At 38.0% G+C, this 22,751-nt stretch overlaps 1 protein-coding gene across 3 annotated transcripts; it reads right to left on the reverse strand.

Annotated features, from left to right (window-relative positions):
* Nucleotides 1-2,811: 2,811 nt before the first annotated feature.
* Nucleotides 2,812-22,462, reverse strand: si:ch1073-513e17.1 (sialin). Of its 3 annotated transcripts, none has more exons than XM_028820051.2 (12): nt 22,365-22,462; nt 19,545-19,681; nt 12,940-13,199; nt 12,587-12,820; nt 12,417-12,504; nt 12,237-12,323; nt 9,505-9,623; nt 9,263-9,424; nt 8,934-9,066; nt 6,085-6,232; nt 5,662-5,752; nt 2,812-5,549 (listed from the first exon to the last, which is right to left on the reverse strand). In XM_028820051.2, the coding sequence occupies exons 2-12, from the start codon at nt 19,648-19,650 to the stop codon at nt 5,346-5,348; spliced, it is 1,632 nt and encodes a 543-aa protein (XP_028675884.1). In that variant the 5' UTR covers nt 19,651-19,681; nt 22,365-22,462; the 3' UTR covers nt 2,812-5,345. The 3 variants fall into 3 exon arrangements, with proteins under 3 accessions (XP_028675884.1, XP_028675883.1, XP_051774833.1); XM_028820050.2 differs by having other exon boundaries at nt 12,219-12,323; XM_051918873.1 differs by lacking the exon at nt 12,237-12,323.
* Nucleotides 22,463-22,751: the final 289 nt, after the last annotated feature.

A 22,751-nucleotide genomic window follows, 5' to 3' on the forward strand; every position in this document is an offset into this window, starting at 1 on the left:
GCAGAAATCTTTCAACTAAACAGTGAATCAAGTACTCAAGGGCATGAGTGGAAATTAAGAATTGAAAGTAGGAAGCCCTTCTTTATGAAAAAGGGTTGTGGGAATCTGAAAAAAACAACCAAGGCAGTATATGAAGCACAAACCTTGACAGTATTTAGGAAGTATCTGGATGAGATATTGGGACAGCTCACCTATTAATTAACCAAATGAACCTGGTGGTCAGAATGGTCTCTCGTTTGTCAAAATTCTTTTGTTCTTACTATGTACAGCAGAAGGGTAGAAGGCAAATAAATTGAGTCTGTAGGATCTCAAATCTGTGAGATGGATTTGTAGAGTGATAGACATTTTAATATGATTGTTGGGTAATGGTCCAGGGTAGAGGGTGCCCTTGTCTTTAGAACTTAGTAGTGAAGTCACTGTATTCAGATTTAAGCAAGCAATTATTGTTATGATGAGAGTTCTTTTCTCACTGATTAACACTAAAGTCATACTCATCAAACAAAAGTGTCACTTTCTTATAACATGGACTATTGCTGTTTACTCAAAGAGCAAGGTCAGAAACTCAGAATTTAATTTCATTTTGAAATATTCATGGTTTTAAACCATGGCATTATATTTTGCTCTTCTACCCTTGCCTGACTACACTGTATATATGTACTGATATGTGCTGACAGCTTATGGGTGGATTTATTTAGTATTGCTTTATTTGCTTTTTACAGAGCCTTATGATGGTGAATGCCATGAATAGTACTATATTAAATTAAACATATGCCATTTTCTTATAGGACTCCCTTGGTTGTTTACAGTTACCAAATGTCTTAGTAACTTCTAGCACTTCCACTCTCAAACTACACCTTAGACATGCTTCACACCTCTGTAGGCTACTGTCTCACTCATGCTGTGATTTCAGTAAAGGGGCTATTCAGCACTCAGGAAGAGGAAGGAGACGAGCCATTGGCCTCCCTGTGTGGGGCCCGTTTGGGAGCATTTGATATGTCTTCATCTTCTCTTTTGATTCAGCTACTATTTATCAGATAGTTCTAAGGTACAAAACATTTATATGTAATTCATTCATTTTGCAACCCTGCTTTATCTTGAGCAGGGTTGAGGCAGGAACAATGTAAGACATGTAAGATACAGTATTTAAAAATCACAGAAAAAAAATCCAGTGTATTTCATTACATTCTAGTCTTCATACTTTAGATTGTATGCTTATTTTCATAAAACATCATCAAGTTTGGTAATTTGAAATATAAACTTTTTTTTAAACTTTGAAACCAATCAACGTCCTGTCTGTCCTCTTTTAGAAGTGAATGCTGTCACTGTCCCCGAGGCTGCCAAGGTGGTATTTTCCCAGCTTGCTCATTTGAGCCTCCCTTGCTGCAGGCCTGATGGCCTTGGTTTACCAAAAGCATTCTGAGAAAAGCCAAGCAAAGTGACACCTTTTATTGGCTAACTAAAAAGATTACAATATGCAAGCTTTCGAGGCAACTCAGGCCCCTTCTTCAGGCAAGATGTAATACAGAAACTGGAGTTCCCTGTGTTTATATACACACTCTAGGACAAGAAACAACATTGGTAAATCTTTAAATGAGAAATTTTAAATGTAAAAAATTAATAGATTCATTCAGGCTAGGGTTAATTTAACAAGAGAGAGAAGAAAAAGAGAAGATCTTGACCATACATTGTTCTTCTCTCTCTTGTTAAATTAACCCTAGCCTGAATGAATCTATTAATTTTTTACATTTAAAATTTCTTATTTAAAGATTTACCAATGTTGTTTCTTGTCCTAGAGTGTGTATATAAACACAGGGAACTACAGTTTCTGTATTACATCTTGCCTGAAGAAGGGGCCTGAGTTGCCTCGAAAGCTTGCATATTGTAATCTTTTTAGTTAGCCAATAAAAGGTGTCACTTTGCTTGGCTTTTCTCTACATTCATAATGGCTAACACGGTACAACACCCTAGTACTACAAAAGCATTCTGCAAACCAATAGTGGAGAAACAACATTGTTCACTCACCTTCGGCTAGATACATGCAATTTAGCATATTGAAATGTTCATATTGTCGTTGACTTTTGTTCTTTAGTACTTACTCATAACTTGCCATATCCTTGGTATAGTCAGAGAGTGTATCAACAAATATAGCAGGTTAATGCATAGCTTACTGTAAGTGAATTTAATTTCTAAGTTGTTTGATTCTTACTTTCTGAAGTGAACAGGAAAAAATGAAAATGGGCTACTGAAAGTTTTAGAATTGCTGTGCTTGGCTTGGTAAAATGCTATAATGAGAAACTGGGAAGACATTGGGTTTCAGTTTACTAGAAAAAGCTATAGCGTTCTTGGCTGCGGCCCATGGAATTCTGGGAATTGACAGCATCCATGCAGACTGTCAGCACTGTCCCTGACAGCTTGTTATGCACACAGATCTTTGATCAAATTAACTGCATAATGAAATAGAAGTCACTTGTTTAAAATGGATTCTGAATGTTAATCATTCAGTTGTCAAGAGCCTTGGCACAAGAAAAAAACCCACAGTGTGAAGCATGTAATGATAAAGTCATGTCTTCCTTACGAAGCGACATAACTTCATGATGCAGGTTCAGATTTTACTAATCATGCATTTCCTGCACTGTCCTGTTGTATAAAATGCTTGAGACGTAGGCAGACCTCAGGGAAATTTTGTACCTTTATCTTTAATGATGATGTTAAGAAAGAAAATAAAGTCATTGATCCATTCATGTAATGTAATTTAATACATAATAGATTTCAAATACTATTTATTGTTTTAAGAAATAATGACTCCTGTAACAAAGTACAAAATCATTTTTATTTTCAGCTGCACTGTGTAAATTCAAACTACAAAATCATAAAACAGAAGCCAGACTAGTTTTTTTGTATCTATAGCATTATTCCTATTCACATATCATCCATGTTCTTTAGTGGCTCTTCCTGCTTAATGTAGTAAGTTGGCAGACGCTGGACATGTTATCATTGTATGTCTATATCAGCAGACTTATCAGTACTTCATGGGGATCATGTAAATGTAACCAAATGGCCCAACAGCACCAGAGTTCCTTTAGGAAACCCACACAAACACAGAAACAACACGCAGTCTTTACACACACACACAGCTCCCTAGGATGAAATCAAACCAGTGTTTGTACGTTGTAAGGCAGTACACCCATTCAGTAACAGAAATGCGTGCAGAGAGACACACTTTTTTTTAGATTGGGCCACAGGGAGCTAGATCCTTTTTTATCAATGATGGCCTGCTGGTCGAGTGTATGCCAACACACTTATAGACATAACATACTATGTAATTTAATTACAAAGAAATAAGAATACAAAATAGCAAGTGAGTCCTACACTATTACAATCCATCCATCCATTTTCCAACCCGCTGAATCCAAACAGGGTCACGGGGGTCTGCTGGAGCCAATCCCAGCCAACACAGGGCACAAGGCAGGGAACCAATCCCAGGCAGGGTGCCAACCCTGCACTATTATAATGCTTTTCCTAATAAAAATAGGATACCAACATGTTTCACATAAAAATTATAATCAGATTTAAAAGTGGGCAGGCTAAATGGCTTACTCAGATTCAAACAGTGAGTCTGTGGTAGGGAATGAGTCATTAACTGTACAGGTTCCAGTTCAGTTCTCCTCAAAGTGCCACTACTGTCTATATGATAAGTAAAAAAAAAGCTGTGTTCATCACAGCGTATATATTGGTTAGTTTTTATTCAACATAGGGAACATCCACACACACACACACACACACACACACTCCATACTTATGCATACACTCATACTGGGCAAATGAAGACACTCACCAGATACATGCACATTTTTGGAATGTGACAGGAAAATGGATTATTTAGTAAAAAACCAAAGCAGACAAAGTTGTAGGGACAGTGCTTAAGTCAAGAATCGAAACAAGGTCTCCGAAGCTGTAACTCAGCAGTGCTATACAGAGTCACACATATAGAGTCAGATGGTATAGCTGTTAATAAAATCAACAGCCAATAGTTACAGCACCTCACCAAGACTGAGTTTGGGAAACTCTGTAGTAAATTAACACTGAGTTATATTTTTAGTTTGTACAATTTCATTATTTAATCAGGTGGTGGAATCAAGTGGAAAATCACATTTTCCTAAGGTGCAACATCCACATCCATTATGCAGACATCTCCCATATCCACACACGGCAGTTCATTCATGTTCTTAATATAATTTAAAAGAATGGTGCATTTAAAGTACAGGTTAACAAGCACGTATGTACATCTTGAATTCAAAGAGATGGTGGGGGTTGTGGGTGGGGTGTAAACTGCAACATATGAAGTAGCAAGCTGAACATTCTTGGCTGACTTGTCTCTAAGGGTTTAAGTTCTAATTTTCTTCAAAATGGCTCCACTTCAGATTTATACATTTTGTAACTGACTAGTGTTTAATTTAAAAAATTAGATCTGGAGGTTAACACAAAGAAAATGGAAACTGTTTTTAAAGTTAAGTTTTTCAATAAGCTCAATGATTCAAAACTTTAAAAATAAACCCTTGATTTTTGGCTTCTTATATATCCTGGCCATTTCAATGATTCCATTTTATCTACTGTTTAGTTCATGATTACACTTCCATAACTAAGAAAGATTTGTGGTTAGAGCCGAGAAGGCTGGCAAGCGGAATCTTTGAAAGACTTGTTTATTATATAACTGACTATTATGTATTGGCATTGCAGTTTCAGCAGGCTATATACAGTTAATGTTAGTAGAGGAAAAATCATACAGTACTCTGCTAATTTTTGATTGTCTTTGCTGTTGTATTTCCATTTAATTGTTCCCACTCTGCAGGACACCTCTGGCCTGCAGGTGAGAGGACACAGCTGTGAACTCCCTGTGTGGATAGCGCTTTGAGTACTGAGAAAAGCGCTATATAAATGTAATGAATTATTATTATTATTATTATTAACTGTTCACACATCTCTTGCAGTATGGCCACCTCTCTGACAAAGATAATTACAAATGGTTATGTGCCTAAATGCTCCTGAATTTTAATGCAGAAATGCTCCCATAACACATGGTCTTCCTGTTGGCCTAAGTCACTTGACTGTCTGATATAAACTGACAAATATTGGTCTTTAACTTTAGCAAAATTAGCAGTTTCTAGCAGGATGATTGGTAACCCTGCAGAAAGTAATATCTGGTCACATATCTTGTTTAGTCCATGCATTCTAACGTGATTTCTTAACTATGCTACATTGTAATTGAATACAAGCCAGTGAAAACCTCCAGAGTTCATTGTTAACCTTCTTCACTAGTGATCTTCTCAAAACTTTACCGATCCGTCCTAATCATCGGGATCTGGAGACCAGACAGGATGGTTTATAAGCGTGGGTGATGTAATGCTCTTCTGGTCTCTCTGTTTTCCCTCAGGAATGCCCTTAGACCAGGCTTGAGGTTCACCACTACCAAAGGCAGTATAAAATACTCCACCAAATGTCAGTATAGCTGCTGAAATGTAGAACACTATTTTCCACCCAGCCAAGGCATTCTGGAAAGAAAGGAATCAAGAATAGAGCAGAAACATTTAACATCAACTTGTTGGAGTGTGTCAGACTCTTGACCATTTACAGCATTTAACTCTTCACATGACAAGAGCTTACCTGAGCAGTGAGGTACCCCACTACTGTGGGTGCAATCATCCCAGGCAGTGTCCCAAATGTGTTAGTGATGCCCAGCAGCACCCCGGCATACCTACAGGGTAGAGTAGTCACTTGCTAATTAATCAAGTGAAGCAGATGAGTGAGGCAAATTATAATGTATTGTTTCAAATAATGCACTCTCTACACAATCTCAAAATGGGCAATATACTCTTGGAAGCAACATGACATACTTCATATAAAATGTCAGCAGTCATGTTAAATACAAATGAAATATGGACAGGACAAAGCTTTCAAAATCTGAACTACCAGTCACATCACACACAAGAAAAAGAGTGTTTAATCCACTCCTTACAAACAGTCCAACCACAGACAATCCACTTCATATATTATTTCCACCATCAAGACACACATTCATTCCCTGACCTTGGTGCAATATCGATGTGATTGATGCTAAATCCAGCTGAGTTAGCGGCAATCAGAGTGGAAGACACAGTGAGGAACGCCATTGCTGCTACATAATCACAGTCAATAAATGCTGTTGCAATGAAGAAGGCTGCGGGTAGCACTGACCCTGAAGTAAAGGAAAAATAAGGAAAAAAAACAGTCTCAGACTTTAGTAAGGCAATAAAGTGGTAGGCGGCACCTAGTGGAGAAACTGTTAATTACTGCTTTTGAAGAGCACTTAATGTACATTAAACAAAATATTTCTTGAAAAGTGACTCACATAATTGCCCAGAGAAAAAGAAAGAGGAGTCATAAAATCATTAAATTATATCTGCTATGACAAAATTATTTCATAAGTGCACTTGACTCTTCATACATTGATTTTTCAATCCAACCCATTTATTCCACTTGACTCTTGGCTTCATAACACATTATTGTAGTTACACCATGACAATACTAAAGCTGTCTCGCAAATTAAATAGACTTATCGCCAAAAACAATTCTTCTGCCTCTTAATAGGGAAACTGCACAATAATCTAATTTGTAAACATTTAAGTTAGACTGAATATTGAAAGTAAATAATTAAGGCAATGATCCACCCTTGAATTTATTCCATGAAGATCAACTGTGAATATGGACAGAAGACTTATTCTTCTTGGAAAGTCAATATTTCAAGGCAACATTTGTCTCCCATCTCATTGTATTACTTTACTGTAAAATGTGGGTGGTACAGTGGATAGTGATGACACCTCACAAATCCATCACCCTGGATTTGACTTGTATGCCAGGTTGCTGTTAGTGTGGAGTCTACATGTTCTCTTTGTATTTGAATGGGCTTTCCTCTCACATCCCAAAGACACATGTGTTAGTTTAATTACCTTCTCTGCTGCTTGTTTTGGTGATCTATGATGTCACCTGGGATCATAGATGTAAGGATAGGTGTGTATTTAGCCATAGTAGCAGTCAACTCTGACAGTGATTAATAAGAAGGTTCAGGTTGCAACTGCATCTTTGTGATAAGCTGGTATGTGTAAGCATACAAGGGCTATAGTGGGTATTTGTGACACTCTGTTCATGTCTATGTAATTAAGAGTCTGAAAGTTAGAATAGATTCTTCAATAAAAACAGAGGACTTTAAACTGGCCCATGGTCAGTGTTTCTGTGTGTCTGTACATGAGTAGGTTCTGTGATGGCCTGGTACATATCCAAGGTTCGCTCCTGCCTTGTGCCTGATGATACAGGGATAGGCAAGCATCCCCAACAACTCAAAATTGGTTTAGTTTGGTTTGAGAATGTCATGCAATGTTACTGTAAATATCAGAGTGGCTGGTGATCTTGTATTTTACAGCCTAATGAATTAAGCATTACACCTAAGACACTTAGACCTAACTGCATATTTGTAGACTTTGGCAGCAAACTGACTGAATCCTAGACAAACATTTATTCTATTTTCTGAACATATTTGAAAATAACGGAGTTTAAGATTAAGCTGTTGAACCAAGGGGCCACCAGACAGCAGTGCAATGTGTAGCAGTGAATCTGCGAAGAAGGCAGTGTGTGGGGTAGCATGTGGCATTCATCTGGTTGAAACTGAGCTTCATGTAGATTATTGGGCAAGTTGAAATCCCAGCTGCTTTGAGTTTGACTCTGATGTTTTTATATTTCCCATAAACAGTTGTCATCAGTAAACAGATATGGAAGTCACTATGTAATGCATAGATATGAATGGCAATAAATAAAAGATACATGAAAAGACAGACAAGCAGGAAGGGGAGTGTATGATAGATAGATAGATAGATAGATAGATAGATAGATAGATAGATAGATAGATAGATAGATAGATAGATAGATAGATAGATAGATATGAAGGGAACTACTGTATATGGCAGACAGATAAATTAGATCAAACACAGTATTTGTTCTTTGCTGCTAACCAGTTAATTGTGATATCCAGGTATGTATGAGTATGCAAATTGCAGTAAATTGCAACTTTGGACAGCAAGAGAACTTCTTAGGTCATGGCTTAACAGAGGGACTCTTAAACTTAGTCTTCGAGACCCTATGTCGCTGCACATTTGTCTCCAACCAGTTTCACAATCAGTAAGTCATTTAATCTGTAACTGATCTCATTTTATTAGTTGGTCTTTTTTCTCTCCTTTTATTCTGCATTCTGATAAGCACCACGGTGTGATTTTTACATATGTACCACACTGTGATTTTTACACATATATGACATTTAGAAATATTTGGATTTTTACACTAGCTTTAAATGCTTAATTCTTTTTGTTGTTGTTTTCCTATTAATTTGCCTTTTTCTGTGCAGTTTGCTCCCTTAATTGCATCCTATTACTGACAATTAACAACAAACAGAGCGGACTCCCAAGCAAACAACAGTGAATGCTCAAAGGCCACAACTACTTTAGTGTCTGACCTTTTATTGCGCTCATTAGTAAATAAAAGATTAAATCACCAGAACACTTGAAAGAACAGAATGAAAATCTTAAAAACCAAGTTAAGAAAACACTAAATTATCCTCATGCAAGATACATAAATGCTAGGTACATTCTAATAAAAAGTGGCCAAAACTTAGTTTTAGAATTTCTGCATTGACCTCAAAACATAAAAACTGAAATTACAGCTTGTTTAGTAAAGCTAAGAATCCAATTAAAAAGCTGTTGGGAAGATAAAACAGCCACCACAAATGGTATTCAGGACTGAGTTTGAGAACTACTAGCTTAAGAAATTGGTTATCATAAAAACTTGTTGAGGAGTGTTTCAATAACACTGTTAATGAACGTCAAAGGAATATCGGCTTAACATCCACCAACCTATGACTGTAAACATCTTGCGTACGAATGTCGTGCTGACAATGCGTCGCTCCCGCATGCGATCAGCCAGCTGACCACAAATGATAGACATGACCCAAGAAGTGAAATAAGGCACTGCAGAGAGGAATCCATTCTAAAAAAAGAGAAGGCATGCTTCACAATATGTTGTATCCGTGCTGCCCTAGTCAACAGCCTACCCCTCCAGTGTAAGACACAAGCATTGACGTGCACACACTGTACACCTCCTTCCCATTACAGCTACATTAAACATATCAAGTAAAGCAAGACCCCAGCACATAAAATAATACATTTCCACAAAGATCACTTACTTCTTTGATGCTGAAGTGTAGCACTTGGGCCATATAGGATGGCAGTGTCGTCAGTAGAGTGTAGAAAGACCAGTTGATGCAAAAATGAGCAATGATGATGGCCCAGAGTGGGAGAGAAGTGAGCATCGATAGAAACGGGAGAGTCCATCCATGACACTGACCCTGATAAGGAAGACACACATGTATAGTCACAGGGTAGGTTTCTCCTTGAAAGAGCTCTTCCTTGCTGAAACACATTTTACCTGTAAACCAACTGAACTGGTGATGTGATCTCTCTCCTGCTTGCTGATTCTGGGGTGAGAAAGAGGTTCATCGGTGACCAGGCAGAACCACAAAAGCGCCCAGATACAGCCAGCGGCCCCTAGAGAAGATCTTGTGAGTGAATGACAATGAACACAACTTCCTGTGATACATACAAAACACATGCAGATGACACACTATATACAGTATGTCCTAAACACATGATCTCTTTAATTGGCATTCTATCTAACCATGACAAGGAGGTCCAATTCTGTATTCACAGAATGCCCATATGTAACACAGTGACACAGAGGTAAAGACCCTGGCCAATGTTTTCTTCTGTTATGTTATTTTTTTCTACAGCCTATGGATTACACACCCATTCTAGTGTGCAAAAAAGAAACAGGAAAAAGAAATTGAAACACAAAGCAATAAACTGTTATGTTTCTGAGTTGGGCCTCAATATAAAATTGGTTTACCTTTGTAAACTGTGGGGCAGCTCAAACCCTCACCTCCAACTCACATTGTGCTTCCTCTCTTTCCATGAACCCTTGCTTGCTTCCTCCAAACTTGAAGCCTGTCTGCTCAATGCATGGTGTGGTCATTGTTTCCAGTATCACTATATAAAGTCCACTGGATACCCTGTGAGCTCTTTGCACCCCTTATTCTGTCTCTAGTATGATATGTTCTTCTGGACCTCCATATTCACTTTGTGGGTTCCTCTGCTGGCACCTATAAGGAAGGAAATATGGGGCAGGCCTCCTCAATGAATGAAGATGATTTACCCTGCATACCCAAAAGCAGACTGGAGTTTATTATCTTCTGTTCTGCCTAACCACTCCCTTTTAGATCCATACTGCCCATAATGGAGCTGCTGTCCTCTGGTGGATTTCTGTCTTCCTGAGCTCTACAGTAAACCATTCCCTAGCCAGGAAGGCAATGAGAAATCAAGCAAAATGACACCTTTCATTACCTAACTAAAAAGATTACAATATTGTAAGCTTTCGAGGCAGCTCAGGCCCCTTCCTGCCTGAAGAAGGGTCCTGAGCTGCCTCAAAAGCTTCTATATTGTAATCTTTTTAGTTAGCCAATAAAATGTGTCATTTTGCTGGACTTCTCATTGCATCCTTAATGGCTAACATGGTACAACATCATTACTACAACTAGCCAGGGAGGAAATGGCCTGGGCAATTTCTTTCTAATGCATGGGTGTCCAACTCTAATCCTGGAGGGCTGCTTTGAATGCAGTTTTTCCATTCTAACCATTTTCTTAATTAGTGACCTGTTTTTGCTGCTAATGAAACAATTTTGGCTTAATTTAATTGACTTGCTATTTAAGACTCAGACCCCTTATTTATTTCTCCTTAATTAGAAGCCACACAATAATGAGACACAAAATGAGCCAACATGACCAGCTAACCTGTGTCCATCATGCAATATCTGAAAATAAAGAAAGATGAAGGTCTCAGGAATATTGATCTGCTCAGGTCCACAAAACATTTTGATGGTGCTCTGAGAAAAAAAGAAGATCAACAGTTTTGGAAATGTCTCCTGTTGCAGAATGAGAGCACCAACAATCCATGGAATTAAATAACAATAAGTGTTATCTTGTAATTGAGAAACTTGTTGTAGTGAAATTGGTTGGGATATAAGGCCCCAAAATAGCTGGTCATTTGTTGGTTCACTTCATATCTCACTTTTGTTTGGCTGCCATTTCAGGAAAAAGGAGCAATTCAGAGGACTGACTCCTGAAAAATAAGGCAATAAAAATGAAGGTGAAAGAAGTCCATGAACAGCAGAAGTTACTCGCTGAGTGCATTTACATGTACACACAAAACCAGGAAAGGGGGGTGACAGGGTTAAGTCAGAAAATCTCCCATTTACTTGAATGAGTCCAATTACAGATTTCTTTTTTGCCAAAATGCCACAATGTCACAAAATTGTGTTAAAAAAATATACACATTAGCAACTGCCGTGAATCCAGCAACAAGCACAGAGCCTGTGTCTCCTGACTGTTGAGACTGTGCTGGTGAGATTTGCACTGTATGTTCTGGTCATCGACATAAATGTAGCAATTTCTGAAATACTGAGACAGATTATTTCAGCCAGGTCATGGGATAATACAATCACCCAAACATTTGCATCAGGAAATTTAACTTTTTGGACACTTACACTTTTTGTACCTTTGGCTGCTGGATGCTTATGTGAAACAAAGAAATGAGCAGGCTCGTAACAGAGTGCAGACTACAAAATCCTAAGCGCAACACAGCTAAGGGTTTACATAGCCACATAACTGGGTTACATGCAGAGAAATCTAAATGTGTTAACCCGGTTTCTGAGACACCAATATCTGGGTGTCTATAGTTTGAATAATGGTATACATGGCATTTTTTTAAAAACAAGTTTTCTGAGGATATCTTCCAGCTTTTTGAAGCACGTGCAAATTCATTCATTGATTAGGAAAGTGGCAAGAAGGAAAAGCTGCAGCCACTGCGGCCCTCTAGAAGTACAGTTGGACACCTCTGCTCAATAGTATCCTATCCACATTCATTAAATTGAAATGTATTTTTTCTGAGGATGATTTCATACTAACTGCCTTAAACATGATTGGATAAAACTGTTTTATTACTTTTACAGTGTGAACACTGGCAGGAAAGTAATATTCACCACAAAAACAAAATGCCTCACTTGTCACACTAATGGGCATAAATCCCACCCGTGGAAAACAGTTTACCAAAGATGTAAAAGACGTAAGCCCAGCCAAGGGAATGGCAAATGAATCCAGTAAGGGGGAGTGCCACAAATGACCCAAAGCTACCACCTGTGAAAGAGGAACATAGACGACTGGTGTATTATACAGTAGTTTGAGCACAAGTGTGAGCACAAAGTACATTCAGCACAGCAATCATCCTACCTGTGCCAGAAAAGGTCATCAGCCTGCTGCGCTCAAGAGGAGGTGCCCATTTTGCCCACATGGCATTCATTGCAGGATAGGTCACACCCTGTCAGTAAAGGGACACATCAATGTCAAAAAAGGTCATAGATCACATAAACACACTAGCCATAACACTCTAAAATGCTCACCTCTCCAAAGCCCTCTAGGGCCCTTAAGATAACAAGGTAGGGTACCCCTAGACTGGCTGCTAGTGGGGTAAGCAATGTTAAAGCTGCGGTGACCAGCACCCCAAGGCCCAGAAAAAGCTTTCCCCCGAAGTAGCCTGCTAGGTAACCCCCTGGAACCTGAGTAAGGATGTACCCATAGAAAAATGAACTCAAAATCACTCCCTGAGTTGTTGAATCCCACTGGAACTGTTGAACCTAGCAGGAATGGAAATATAAAATAAGACGAGAAAAGAAGCATCTTCTTTATGGAGGTTTACAATAAACCTCCTGCCTGATGCTTGGTGGCCCTCACAAAGACAGCGATAATACTGTACCTTTAGCGTTTCCCTGCTGGTGTTGCTACTGTTGTCAGCTGAATGATCTGGACACACGGCCAAATAGGTGCTGTTGTCTACTGGCTGAGGAACTGTACTATTGACCATGGCTACCATTGCCACACTAAGGTTAACACGTAGAGCATAAACCATACTGAACCCCAGGAACATCAAGAAGGACAAGTTCCAGCGGGCTGAGCAGCACTGCCTGGAGCCTATCAGTGGCACTGAGGATATGTTGGTAACATGTTGTGCTCCACCTGTAAAAAAGACAGACCATTAAAACAGAGGTTACTATACTGACGATAAAATTGAGGTGTCACAGTGCTTAAAGAAATATCCATCCATCCATTATCCAACCCGCTGAATCCGAACACAGGGTCACGGGGATCCGCTGGAGCCAATCCCAGCCAACACAGGGCACAAGGCAGGGAACCAATCCCGGGCAGGGTGCCAACCCACCGCAGCCACCCAAAAATGATATTTTTTAATATGTTATTTAGCTCATGTACTTTGTAGTGGCACCTGAGAAAAATTTGTATCTCATGTTTAAGTGGAGAAGAGACATAAAGAAGATTCAATTTGAATGAGACCAAATAGTGACCAGTTCTAGGCAACAGCAAACAATGTGAAAAATATCAATGGAAAAAAAGAAAAAAATCTCACATAGGTTGTGTTGCATACTTTGTAGTGCATAATCCACATGTCCAATATCCATTCGTATGCTCAAACTGTGCACATTGTGTGCATTTTTGCTACAATATTATTAACAATTCAGAAAACTTAGTGTTGAAGAATAACAGGAAGAATGTCTTACACACAATATTGTGCCTTTCAATTAAAGATGGGATTCTTGACCAGTGAATGAGGGAGGAAGGCAGATCTTTATTTCAAAAGTGCAGTATTGTGGGAATGTGTTCCTTGTTTATGATATGCAGTAACTTTTCCAAATGTATGTGTATAACAGTATTTTAGCAATTACATCTTGTTTGCATCTTTTGATTACATCTTGCCTGAAGAAGGGGCCTTAGTTGCCTCGAAAGCTTGCATATTGTAATCTTTTTAGTTAGCCAATAAAAGGTGTCATTTTGCTTGACTTTTCAGTATTTTAGCAATAAATTCATATTTTGCACATTTTCAGCATATGGCTGGATAATTGACATGTGGATTATGAAACACAAGTAACATGAGATTTTTTGTCCATGGACGTTTTCCACAACATTTGCCATTGTACAGCATTGGTCACCATTGGCTTGCATTATATCATAAACTTTTTTTCTGCCGTTCTGCATGAAAATATCTCTGTATTATATAAAAAAAAATCCTGAGATGAGACAAGACTTTTTCAGAGAGATAATTTCAAGTCCTGCAAGACCAGACTTTGTGCCAAGACATTTAACCATGCTCACGGTCCACTCACCTCTTATTTGTGAGAATGCTATTGTCAGAAACGGTTCCTGTGCTCTCAGCTCTTATAAATTTTTATGTTTTCCTCATTTTAATACAAGACATATAATCTATTCATTTCCTTCGATGTAGTCCTTTTCTGGACAATAATTTTATACGTTCCAGATGAAACGTCAACGACTAACTGAAGAAGAAAGGGCAGCACGTCAGGAAGAGGCCCAAAAGCAGTGGGAAGAAAAGAATTCAAAAAAGAAGAATAATAGTCTAAGTGCAAATTCGGAAAATAAGGAAAGTTATAATCAGCCCGGAACAAGAGGAATTGAAAACCTAACAAGTCCAAGCAGGGGCGGAAATAAATGACAAAGAGTAGTAGACAAAGTAGAACGTTGTAAAGAGGTTCAAAAACATTGGCACGATACACATGCAGAGCAGGATAGAGATTATCAAAGTACTAAAATTAGAAAGTATCAAAAAACTGATAGTAAAGATCGCATTAGTGCTAACAAATGGAAACTATTACTCTGTGAAATAACAGAACCGCGAAAAGAGATCAAATATATGGACATAGGTGATATGACAGAATTATGTAGATATTGTTCGGAGACTTGTAGATCATCTAATTCGTGTTGCCATCAGGGAAAAGTAGTGTTTCTTCCCAATGAAGAGGTGTATCCGCGAGAAATAAAAGATTTGTTATTTGGTGAAAGTGAAATCCACAAACACTACAGGCAAAATATCTAAATCTACAATAATCTGTTCGCGTTCACATCACTCAATGCTCAAAACGTTGATTTACACGATTCAGGACCATACGCTATGAGAATCTGTGGTCCTGCAACAATTAAAGCTGCTACAAGTTTAATTTCAAAGAAACCACAATTCAGTCAGGTTTATATTTATGATTACAGAGAAGCGATGCAACATAGAATTGAAAGAGTTAAATGATCGGACGTATTAGAAATTCTACAGCCAATAAAGCATACAAATCCATACGTCCAAAATTATTGCACTTTACACTAAATTTATCTGAAAAACACAGAAAAAGAAGTTTTCTTGGATTTCTGTATGAATCCAAAAGACCACGTTTACATATATAATAAACCAACATGTGACGAATTGAATAGTTTTGGAAGACGGAAATATCAAAGACAGAGTTGATATTCGTGTTTATCCAAAAGCACAGCATGATTCGTTTCAAGCGGCAGATCCAGGAAATGACTAGCGCGTAGGGCCCACACGGGGGTTGGCGAGCAAAGCGAGTAGGGGGCAGAGCCCTCTAGTAAGATAAAAAAAAATTCTCAGCCATCATTACATTGTAAGTAACATATAAACAATATCTAAAATATTTTGGTGGAGTATTTTTTTAATCATTTAATCATCTTTTATTTCTGTGACACCACACTGAACATGAAATAAGTCTTGAAATACAAACTGAAATTTTCACCCGACAAAGTTGAGAGGGTAGGCCCTAGCGATTAATTTTTTTTTTGACAGGTGAATTGTGGGAGAAACACATATTCAGAAAATTGTGACTGTATGCCTCTGTGGCAAATGTATGTGCAAAAAACGTTTGCCCACAATTACTTTACAAAGCGAACACTTTAACTCAAGAAGCTCTGAATTCTTCACCAGAAGTCTATATCTGAAATGTTGATTGTAAATGTAGCCTTTGATGGCCAAAGATTCATCAGTCAAAACACAGTACTTGCTAAAGTCTACCGTCTTAATCTTTGAAGGATAAAAATGACAGGTTTAATTTCAAGGTATATCTCATGTTGCACATCATGTTCCTATTTTGTAACACATTTAACTATCATTTTGTTATATTTATTCTCACATTTCACAATGCGTGTATTTATTTATTTATTTTCATAAGAGATATTCCTCTGTAGCTGTATAATTTTGGAATATACAGAGGCACAAAAATGCTTTTAGACTGTTTTGTACATTTTGTGTATTATTAGTATACACAGAATCTTAAAAGCATTTAATTGTGCATTTAATTAGCCTCCATGTATCTAGGCTATTCTTGGGGATCATGGTGTATCAGCACTTAAGTTCTAGGTTACATCCTGGGACACAATAAAAGTAAATCAGCCTTTGTATGTTAAGGTTATTTTCAAGGACCAAGGAGTTATTTATTTGTTTATTCAAAGCAACTTACAATAGAGGTCAATATCAGTGAGTAAACATCAGTCTATTTGACTGTTTGGGAACAGATTTTAGGTATAAGTTATAGCCAGAGATGCCTCTGTTTTGTTCACACCAGAGCGAGTACCGAGGAATAACTAACTGTGCAGACATCACTTATAATCGGGGCTTAAGTGGATCAGGTCCATGCGTGTTAAGCCTAGGATGAGAGTAGACCATCCATAATGAACTTGGTGAGTCCCATGCCCCCCACAATAGTATGTGTAAAAAAAAAAGGCAGAACAAAACTCATAAATGTTTACAAGGTGAGCCTGCTTCATGGCACACAGGCTCTTGATGTTGGATTCCAGTTTTGATAATTTGAAGCAGTTTTATTTCTAGATTAAGACTATACCTGCTTTTATTTTTTAAAGAAGAACAAAGATAACTGAACATTGGCAACTATCTGAAACATTAACTTTATGCTGTTGATTAACATTAGATATGTTTATTTTATTATTAATAAGTGTTAAAATTTGTCTTTGTTCCTTGTTGTATATTCTTCTTCATTGGTCTGGAAACCTCTCTAAAACGGTTCTAAAAATCAGGGTTGAAGTTTACCAAAACTAAAAATATGTTTGAAGTCTAACTTGGAATGCATATTCAGCATCCCTCTCTGCAATGTTAAGTTTATTTAAAAAACTGCACCCCCCCCCCACCTCATTACCTGGCATTTTCTCCACATTTTAATTTTTAATGTTTTTCTTTTTCCTTGCATAGTTTGAGAATCACTGCTATTGATCATTGCATGTAAAACATTGATACAAAAAAATATATTTACTTATTTTTCTATGACATACCTAAATGGTGTGACCAGTTTGTCTTTAAACGCAGCACAATTTGAGGCATGGATTCACTTGTGTGCATTGAATATGTTTAATTATAGCCTTGGAAATCCGAAAGACAATGGAGCTTTCAGTGCAAACCAGAGAAAAGGTTGCTGAATGCAGCAGTCGGAGAAGGTCAGAAACAATCTCCAAGGCACTGAAAATGTCTAAAGTTACAGGCAAGTAGTCTTGGTTTTATATAGCGCTCATAAAGTACTGCATAATTATAAAGCACTTTAGAAAACAAACAAATGCAATTCAAAGCAAGAAAACAGCCTACAATATCATCAAATACATGATATGGTACATAAAGGCTTATTATAAAGTAAGGGACAAAATAAGAGACATTAGGCAATCAGTGCAATAGTCTCTCCAGGTGAAAAGGACTTAGTTGAAATGAGGGTGTTTGCAGAGGAGTTAGGAGAAACTGTGTACATGGCAACAATTGCCTGCATACTTACGAAAACTGAGAGAGTTGCAAAACAGCTGAGAATGCCTGTATCAATGAAGGTTCCTAGATGTGCTGACATGTGGGAGAGGATTATATAGATTGATAAGACCTTTTTGGACTTAATGCTAAGCAGTATGTTTGCTAAAAGCAAAATAGTTGCACATCATCAATTGTCACTGTAGTGAAGCATGTTGATGGTAGTTTTTTGTTATGGGGATGTTTTTCTTGGTCATAACCTGGAAAACTTGACAAGACAGAAGGAAATACAAGGATTATCTTCTAGCAAGACAACCTAGCCAAACTAATGGAAAAGAAAGAAAGAAAGAAAGAAAGAAAGAAAGAAAGAAAGAAAGAAAGAAAGAAAGAAAGAAAGAAAGAAAGTTCATGAGCGACCAAAAGCCACACTACAATCTCAAAAATACAGTACAGTAGTTACATATAACTAACATTATTTGATATAGCACCTTTTCATTCTTATCTAACTGAATGAAAGGTGTGCAACAACTGTTCCCATATTTTTACATTATGACCACTGGCTGCAAAATAATTAAAGCCATACAGTGAGTGCGAGTCTAGGTTCGGATATGAACCAGCAACCTTCTGATTTCAGCTTCTATAGCTTAGCCACTACAGCAGATCAAGATGGGGAGCTGAACAACTACTTAATGTTTTTCCCCACTATAGGGTAACATGATTTTATTCTTGTGCTTTAAAGTGTTAAGCAGAAGTAATTATTATAAACATCTTTTTAACTGTAAGCTCTTTAATTTTGTTTTGCACTTGAACATCTGATCTCTGTGGCAATTTAGGCTAACCACATAAAAAGAGGAAGTGTTAGTAGAAACAGAAGACAAACAACTAAACTAACAAAAATAAAATTGTCACTTTAAAAAGAGCAGTCTAGCAAGATGAAGGAGTCAGAACTTTAAATGATAAAATGGTGATTTTCTGGACTTTCCACTTGCGTAAAAGTGAAGCCCTTGAACCATTGGTTCACATGTTCATTGGTGAACATGCACTGATACTGCCATTCAAAATGATATTGGACAGAGAGGGGCTACAGGTGTACACTTTGGTGCGGACAAGCTTTAAAAAGTCATCAGCTTAAAATGAAAGTACATTGAAGGAAAAACAGGGAAGTAGGTGAAGAAGGAAATACCCATAAAATAAGATGTAGAAATGTAACTTTATGAGACACAAAACAACACATATATTGGGTATGCCAGTCAGTATCATCTACGACAGCTCCTGAAAAAATCAGGTTGTATGGGTATTTGCCACATCCACTGTCTTTTTTATTTACTTTCACATTTTGGCTGATTTAAAATATTTAAGAATGTTAAAGACTGTAATGTCTGAATAAATTATATTACATGCTCCCTTTGCTTGCATTTAACATTTGCTCTATTCTGTCACCTGGGGTACTAATGAATAAAGAGAAGATGTCTTCTAATAGGGAAAGTGAAGCACAGTAACAGCTAGGTCTGGGTGCAGACCAGATCCATTTAGTCCCACGTACAAGTGTGTTGCAGCTGCTGAGCTGTGTTTTCCTTCCAGGCAAGAATAAGTTCAAGGATTAGAGAAAAGTGTTGGGATGGAAGGCATATCTGTGGGACTACATAACAAACTTAGGATAGGCTCACTCCAAACCCCTTCCACGATAAAACACCCAGTTTTACCCAGTTATATTTTATACAACTTACAGATCCTTTTCCTTTTTTATGCCATACCTAATGTTTGTGCTTTGTTGTCCAGTAATGGCTGCACCTCTTCTGTAGGCCATTCTTCATCTTCACTGTCACTGAGGTTCATGGGTTGTCCATCTTGTACTGCCATACCTGCCAGGCAGCTGGTACCATATCCTTTCCTGATGTCAGAAATAAAACGGATCTTATAATAGGTGAATATTATAAGTTTAAACAAATTAGAAAGGATCAATGAGTTGCAACTGTGTTGTTTCCACATCTTATACCACAGAGCACATTATCTCAGGTAACTGTGTTTTACAATCTACAGTCATGGCTAAAAGTATTGGTTTTTACAAAGTTTGCTGCTTCAGTGTTTTTAGGGATTTTTGTTAAATGTTTTTATGGTATACTGAAGTATAATTACAAGCATTTCATAAGTTTCAAAGGCTTTTATTGACAATTACATTAAGTTTATACAAAGTGTCAATATTTGCAGTGTTGGCCCTTCTTTCTTTTCCAAGATCTCTGCAAATCGCCCTGGCATGCTGTCAATCAACTTCTGTGCAAAATCCTGGCTGATGGTCCCCCATTCTTACATAATCAATGCTTGGAGTTTGTCAGAATTAGTGGGTTTTTGTTTGTCCACCTGCCTCTTGAGGACTGACCACAAGTTCTCAATGGGATTAAGGTCTGAGGAGTTTCCTGGCCATGGACCCAAAATTTTGATGTTTTGTTCCCCGTGCCAATTATCACTTTTGCCTTATGGCATGGTGCTCCATCATGCTGGAAAAGGCATTGTTCGTCACCAAACTGTTCTTGGATGGTTGGGAGAAGTTGCTCTCCGAGGATGTTTTGGTACCATTTGTTATTAATGGCTGTGTTCTTAGGCAAAATTGTGAGTGAGCCCACTCGCAACCCCACACATGAATGGATACTTTACTATTGGCATGACGCAGGACTGATGGTAGCGCTCACCTTTTCTTCTATGGTCAATCTTTTTTCCAGATGCCCCAAACAATCGGAAGGGGGATTCATCAGAGAAGATGACTTTACCCCAGCCCTCAGCAGTCCAATTCCTGTACCTTTTGCAGAATATCAGTCTGTCCCTGATGTTTTTCTTGGCTTCTTTGCTGCCCTTCTTGACACTCACCAGGCCATCCTCCAAAAGTCTTCACCTCACTGTACATGCAGATGCACTCACACCTGCCTGCTGCCATTGCTGAGCAAGCTCTGCACTGGTGGTGCCCCAATCCCGAGCCATGAATCAACTTTAGGAGATAGACCTGGCACTTGCTGGACTTTCACGGGCGTCCTGAAGCCTTCTTCACAACAATTCAGCCTCTCTCCTTGAAGTTCTTGATGATCTGATAAATGATTGATTTAGGTGCAATCTTACTAACAGCAATATCCTTGCTAGTGAAGCCCTTTTTGTGCAAAGCAATGATGACTGCACATGTTTCCTTGCAGGTAACAAAGATTAACAGAGGAAGAACAATAATATTATGCACCACCCTCCTTTTAAAGCATCCAGTCAGCTATTCTGACAGAGTGATCTCCAGCCTTGTCCACATCAACACTCTCACCTGTGTTAATAAGAGGATCACTGAAATGATGTCAGCAGGTCCTTTTGTGGCAGGGCTGAAATGCAGTGGAAATGTTTTTTTTTATGATTAAGTTAATTTTCATGGCAAAGAGGGACTTTGCATTTAATTGCAATTCATCTCATCACTCTTCATAACATTCTAGAGTATAGGCAAATTGCCATCATAAAAACTGAGGCAGCAAACTTTGTAAAAATTAATATTTGCGTCATTCTCAAAGCTTTTGGCCACGACTGTAATGACACAAATACGAAAGCATACTTGATTTAGCTGACATTAGTTCACTGAAAAGCACGGTCTCAATTTAAATATTCAGTTCTATTGTAAAATGTCCCCTCATTCACTTGTTTCAGTGCTATTAATCCTGCTGAGATTCTGTCAGTCTGATTGCTCTTCAGGAGAATCTTCCTTCACTTATTCTCTGTATTTTGTAGATTCCCATTTAATTTGCTTTTTTTCTATTGATTCCGTCTGTACTCATGCTGTACTTTGTTTTTGTGCTAGTTCTTGTTGTAATCACGTCAGAAACACAGCTAACAAACTACAGTCATTCTGTCCACCTTATAATAATAATAACTATTCATTACATTTATATAGCGCTTTTCTCAGTACTCAAAGCGCTGTCCACACAGGGAGGAACTGGGAAGCGACCTTATGTCCGATCTAGTTTCTTTACGGGTATATTTTGTTTCGTTACGTCAACTTCAACCATAGCTCAGTAATGAGTACTTGTTGTGTCTGTCTCTATTATATGAATGAGCAACCAACATTACTTCCTGATGCCCCTTCTCAACGTTTTTGCTTTAGAAAATTGACACATTGGGTCAGGTTGTTCAAAAGAATCATTTCATCTTTTTGAAAACAGCTTTGTAAGCTCACATCAAAGGTCAACTTCGCGTTTCTCCACATACGCCCGTATTCTGCAGTCAAAGTTCCGGTGCGGTGCGATTTTTTTTTAGGGACTTTACAGTTTTAAATGCGTCTCACGTATTACAATAATTCATGGTTCCGATGACGCTTAACACAGGTATTTCGTTAAAATTAGTCTGATTACTTATGGCAAATGCATGGTCGCGTTTATTAAATATATTATATTGTATTGTTTTGTTTAGTAAGCGTCATGGAACTGATAGAAAAATTCGCTCTCGCGCACCAGTTATGTGTTTGATGATGTTCGGTTCACGCATAGTTACGAAATAAATCAAAGTCACGTCTTTATACTAGTAAACAAATTACCCCAGATCTAAAAATAATACTGCACCTCAGTCAGACTGCCAGCCTAAATCCATCGCTGATCCAAGAGTAACAACATCACCCTTTCAAAAAATGTCATATTTGAAGCCAGGACGTCACTCAGCGCCTGCGCACTGTAGTGCAGCAGCCTTCTGCTGCGGCTGCTACGACACGCACGCGCACATCTTGTACGCAGCCCCATGCGTTTGCAATGCTTATTTATAACCGAAGGCAAATTATCTGCGTTTACGGTAAGCTAGTTTTGAAAACCTTCTCTAAACGCCATAAAGAGCTGTGACTATGAAAGCCAATCTCAATTTCTTTGAATTCAAATCTCTTTATAACAGTGCACATACTGGCAAAGAAGGAAATTTTTAACTGTAAAAATAATTGCTGGCTTGTAACTACATAAAGG

Source organism: Erpetoichthys calabaricus, chromosome 14 (assembly GCF_900747795.2).
Source record: "Erpetoichthys calabaricus chromosome 14, fErpCal1.3, whole genome shotgun sequence".
Lineage (NCBI taxonomy): Eukaryota > Metazoa > Chordata > Cladistia > Polypteriformes > Polypteridae > Erpetoichthys > Erpetoichthys calabaricus.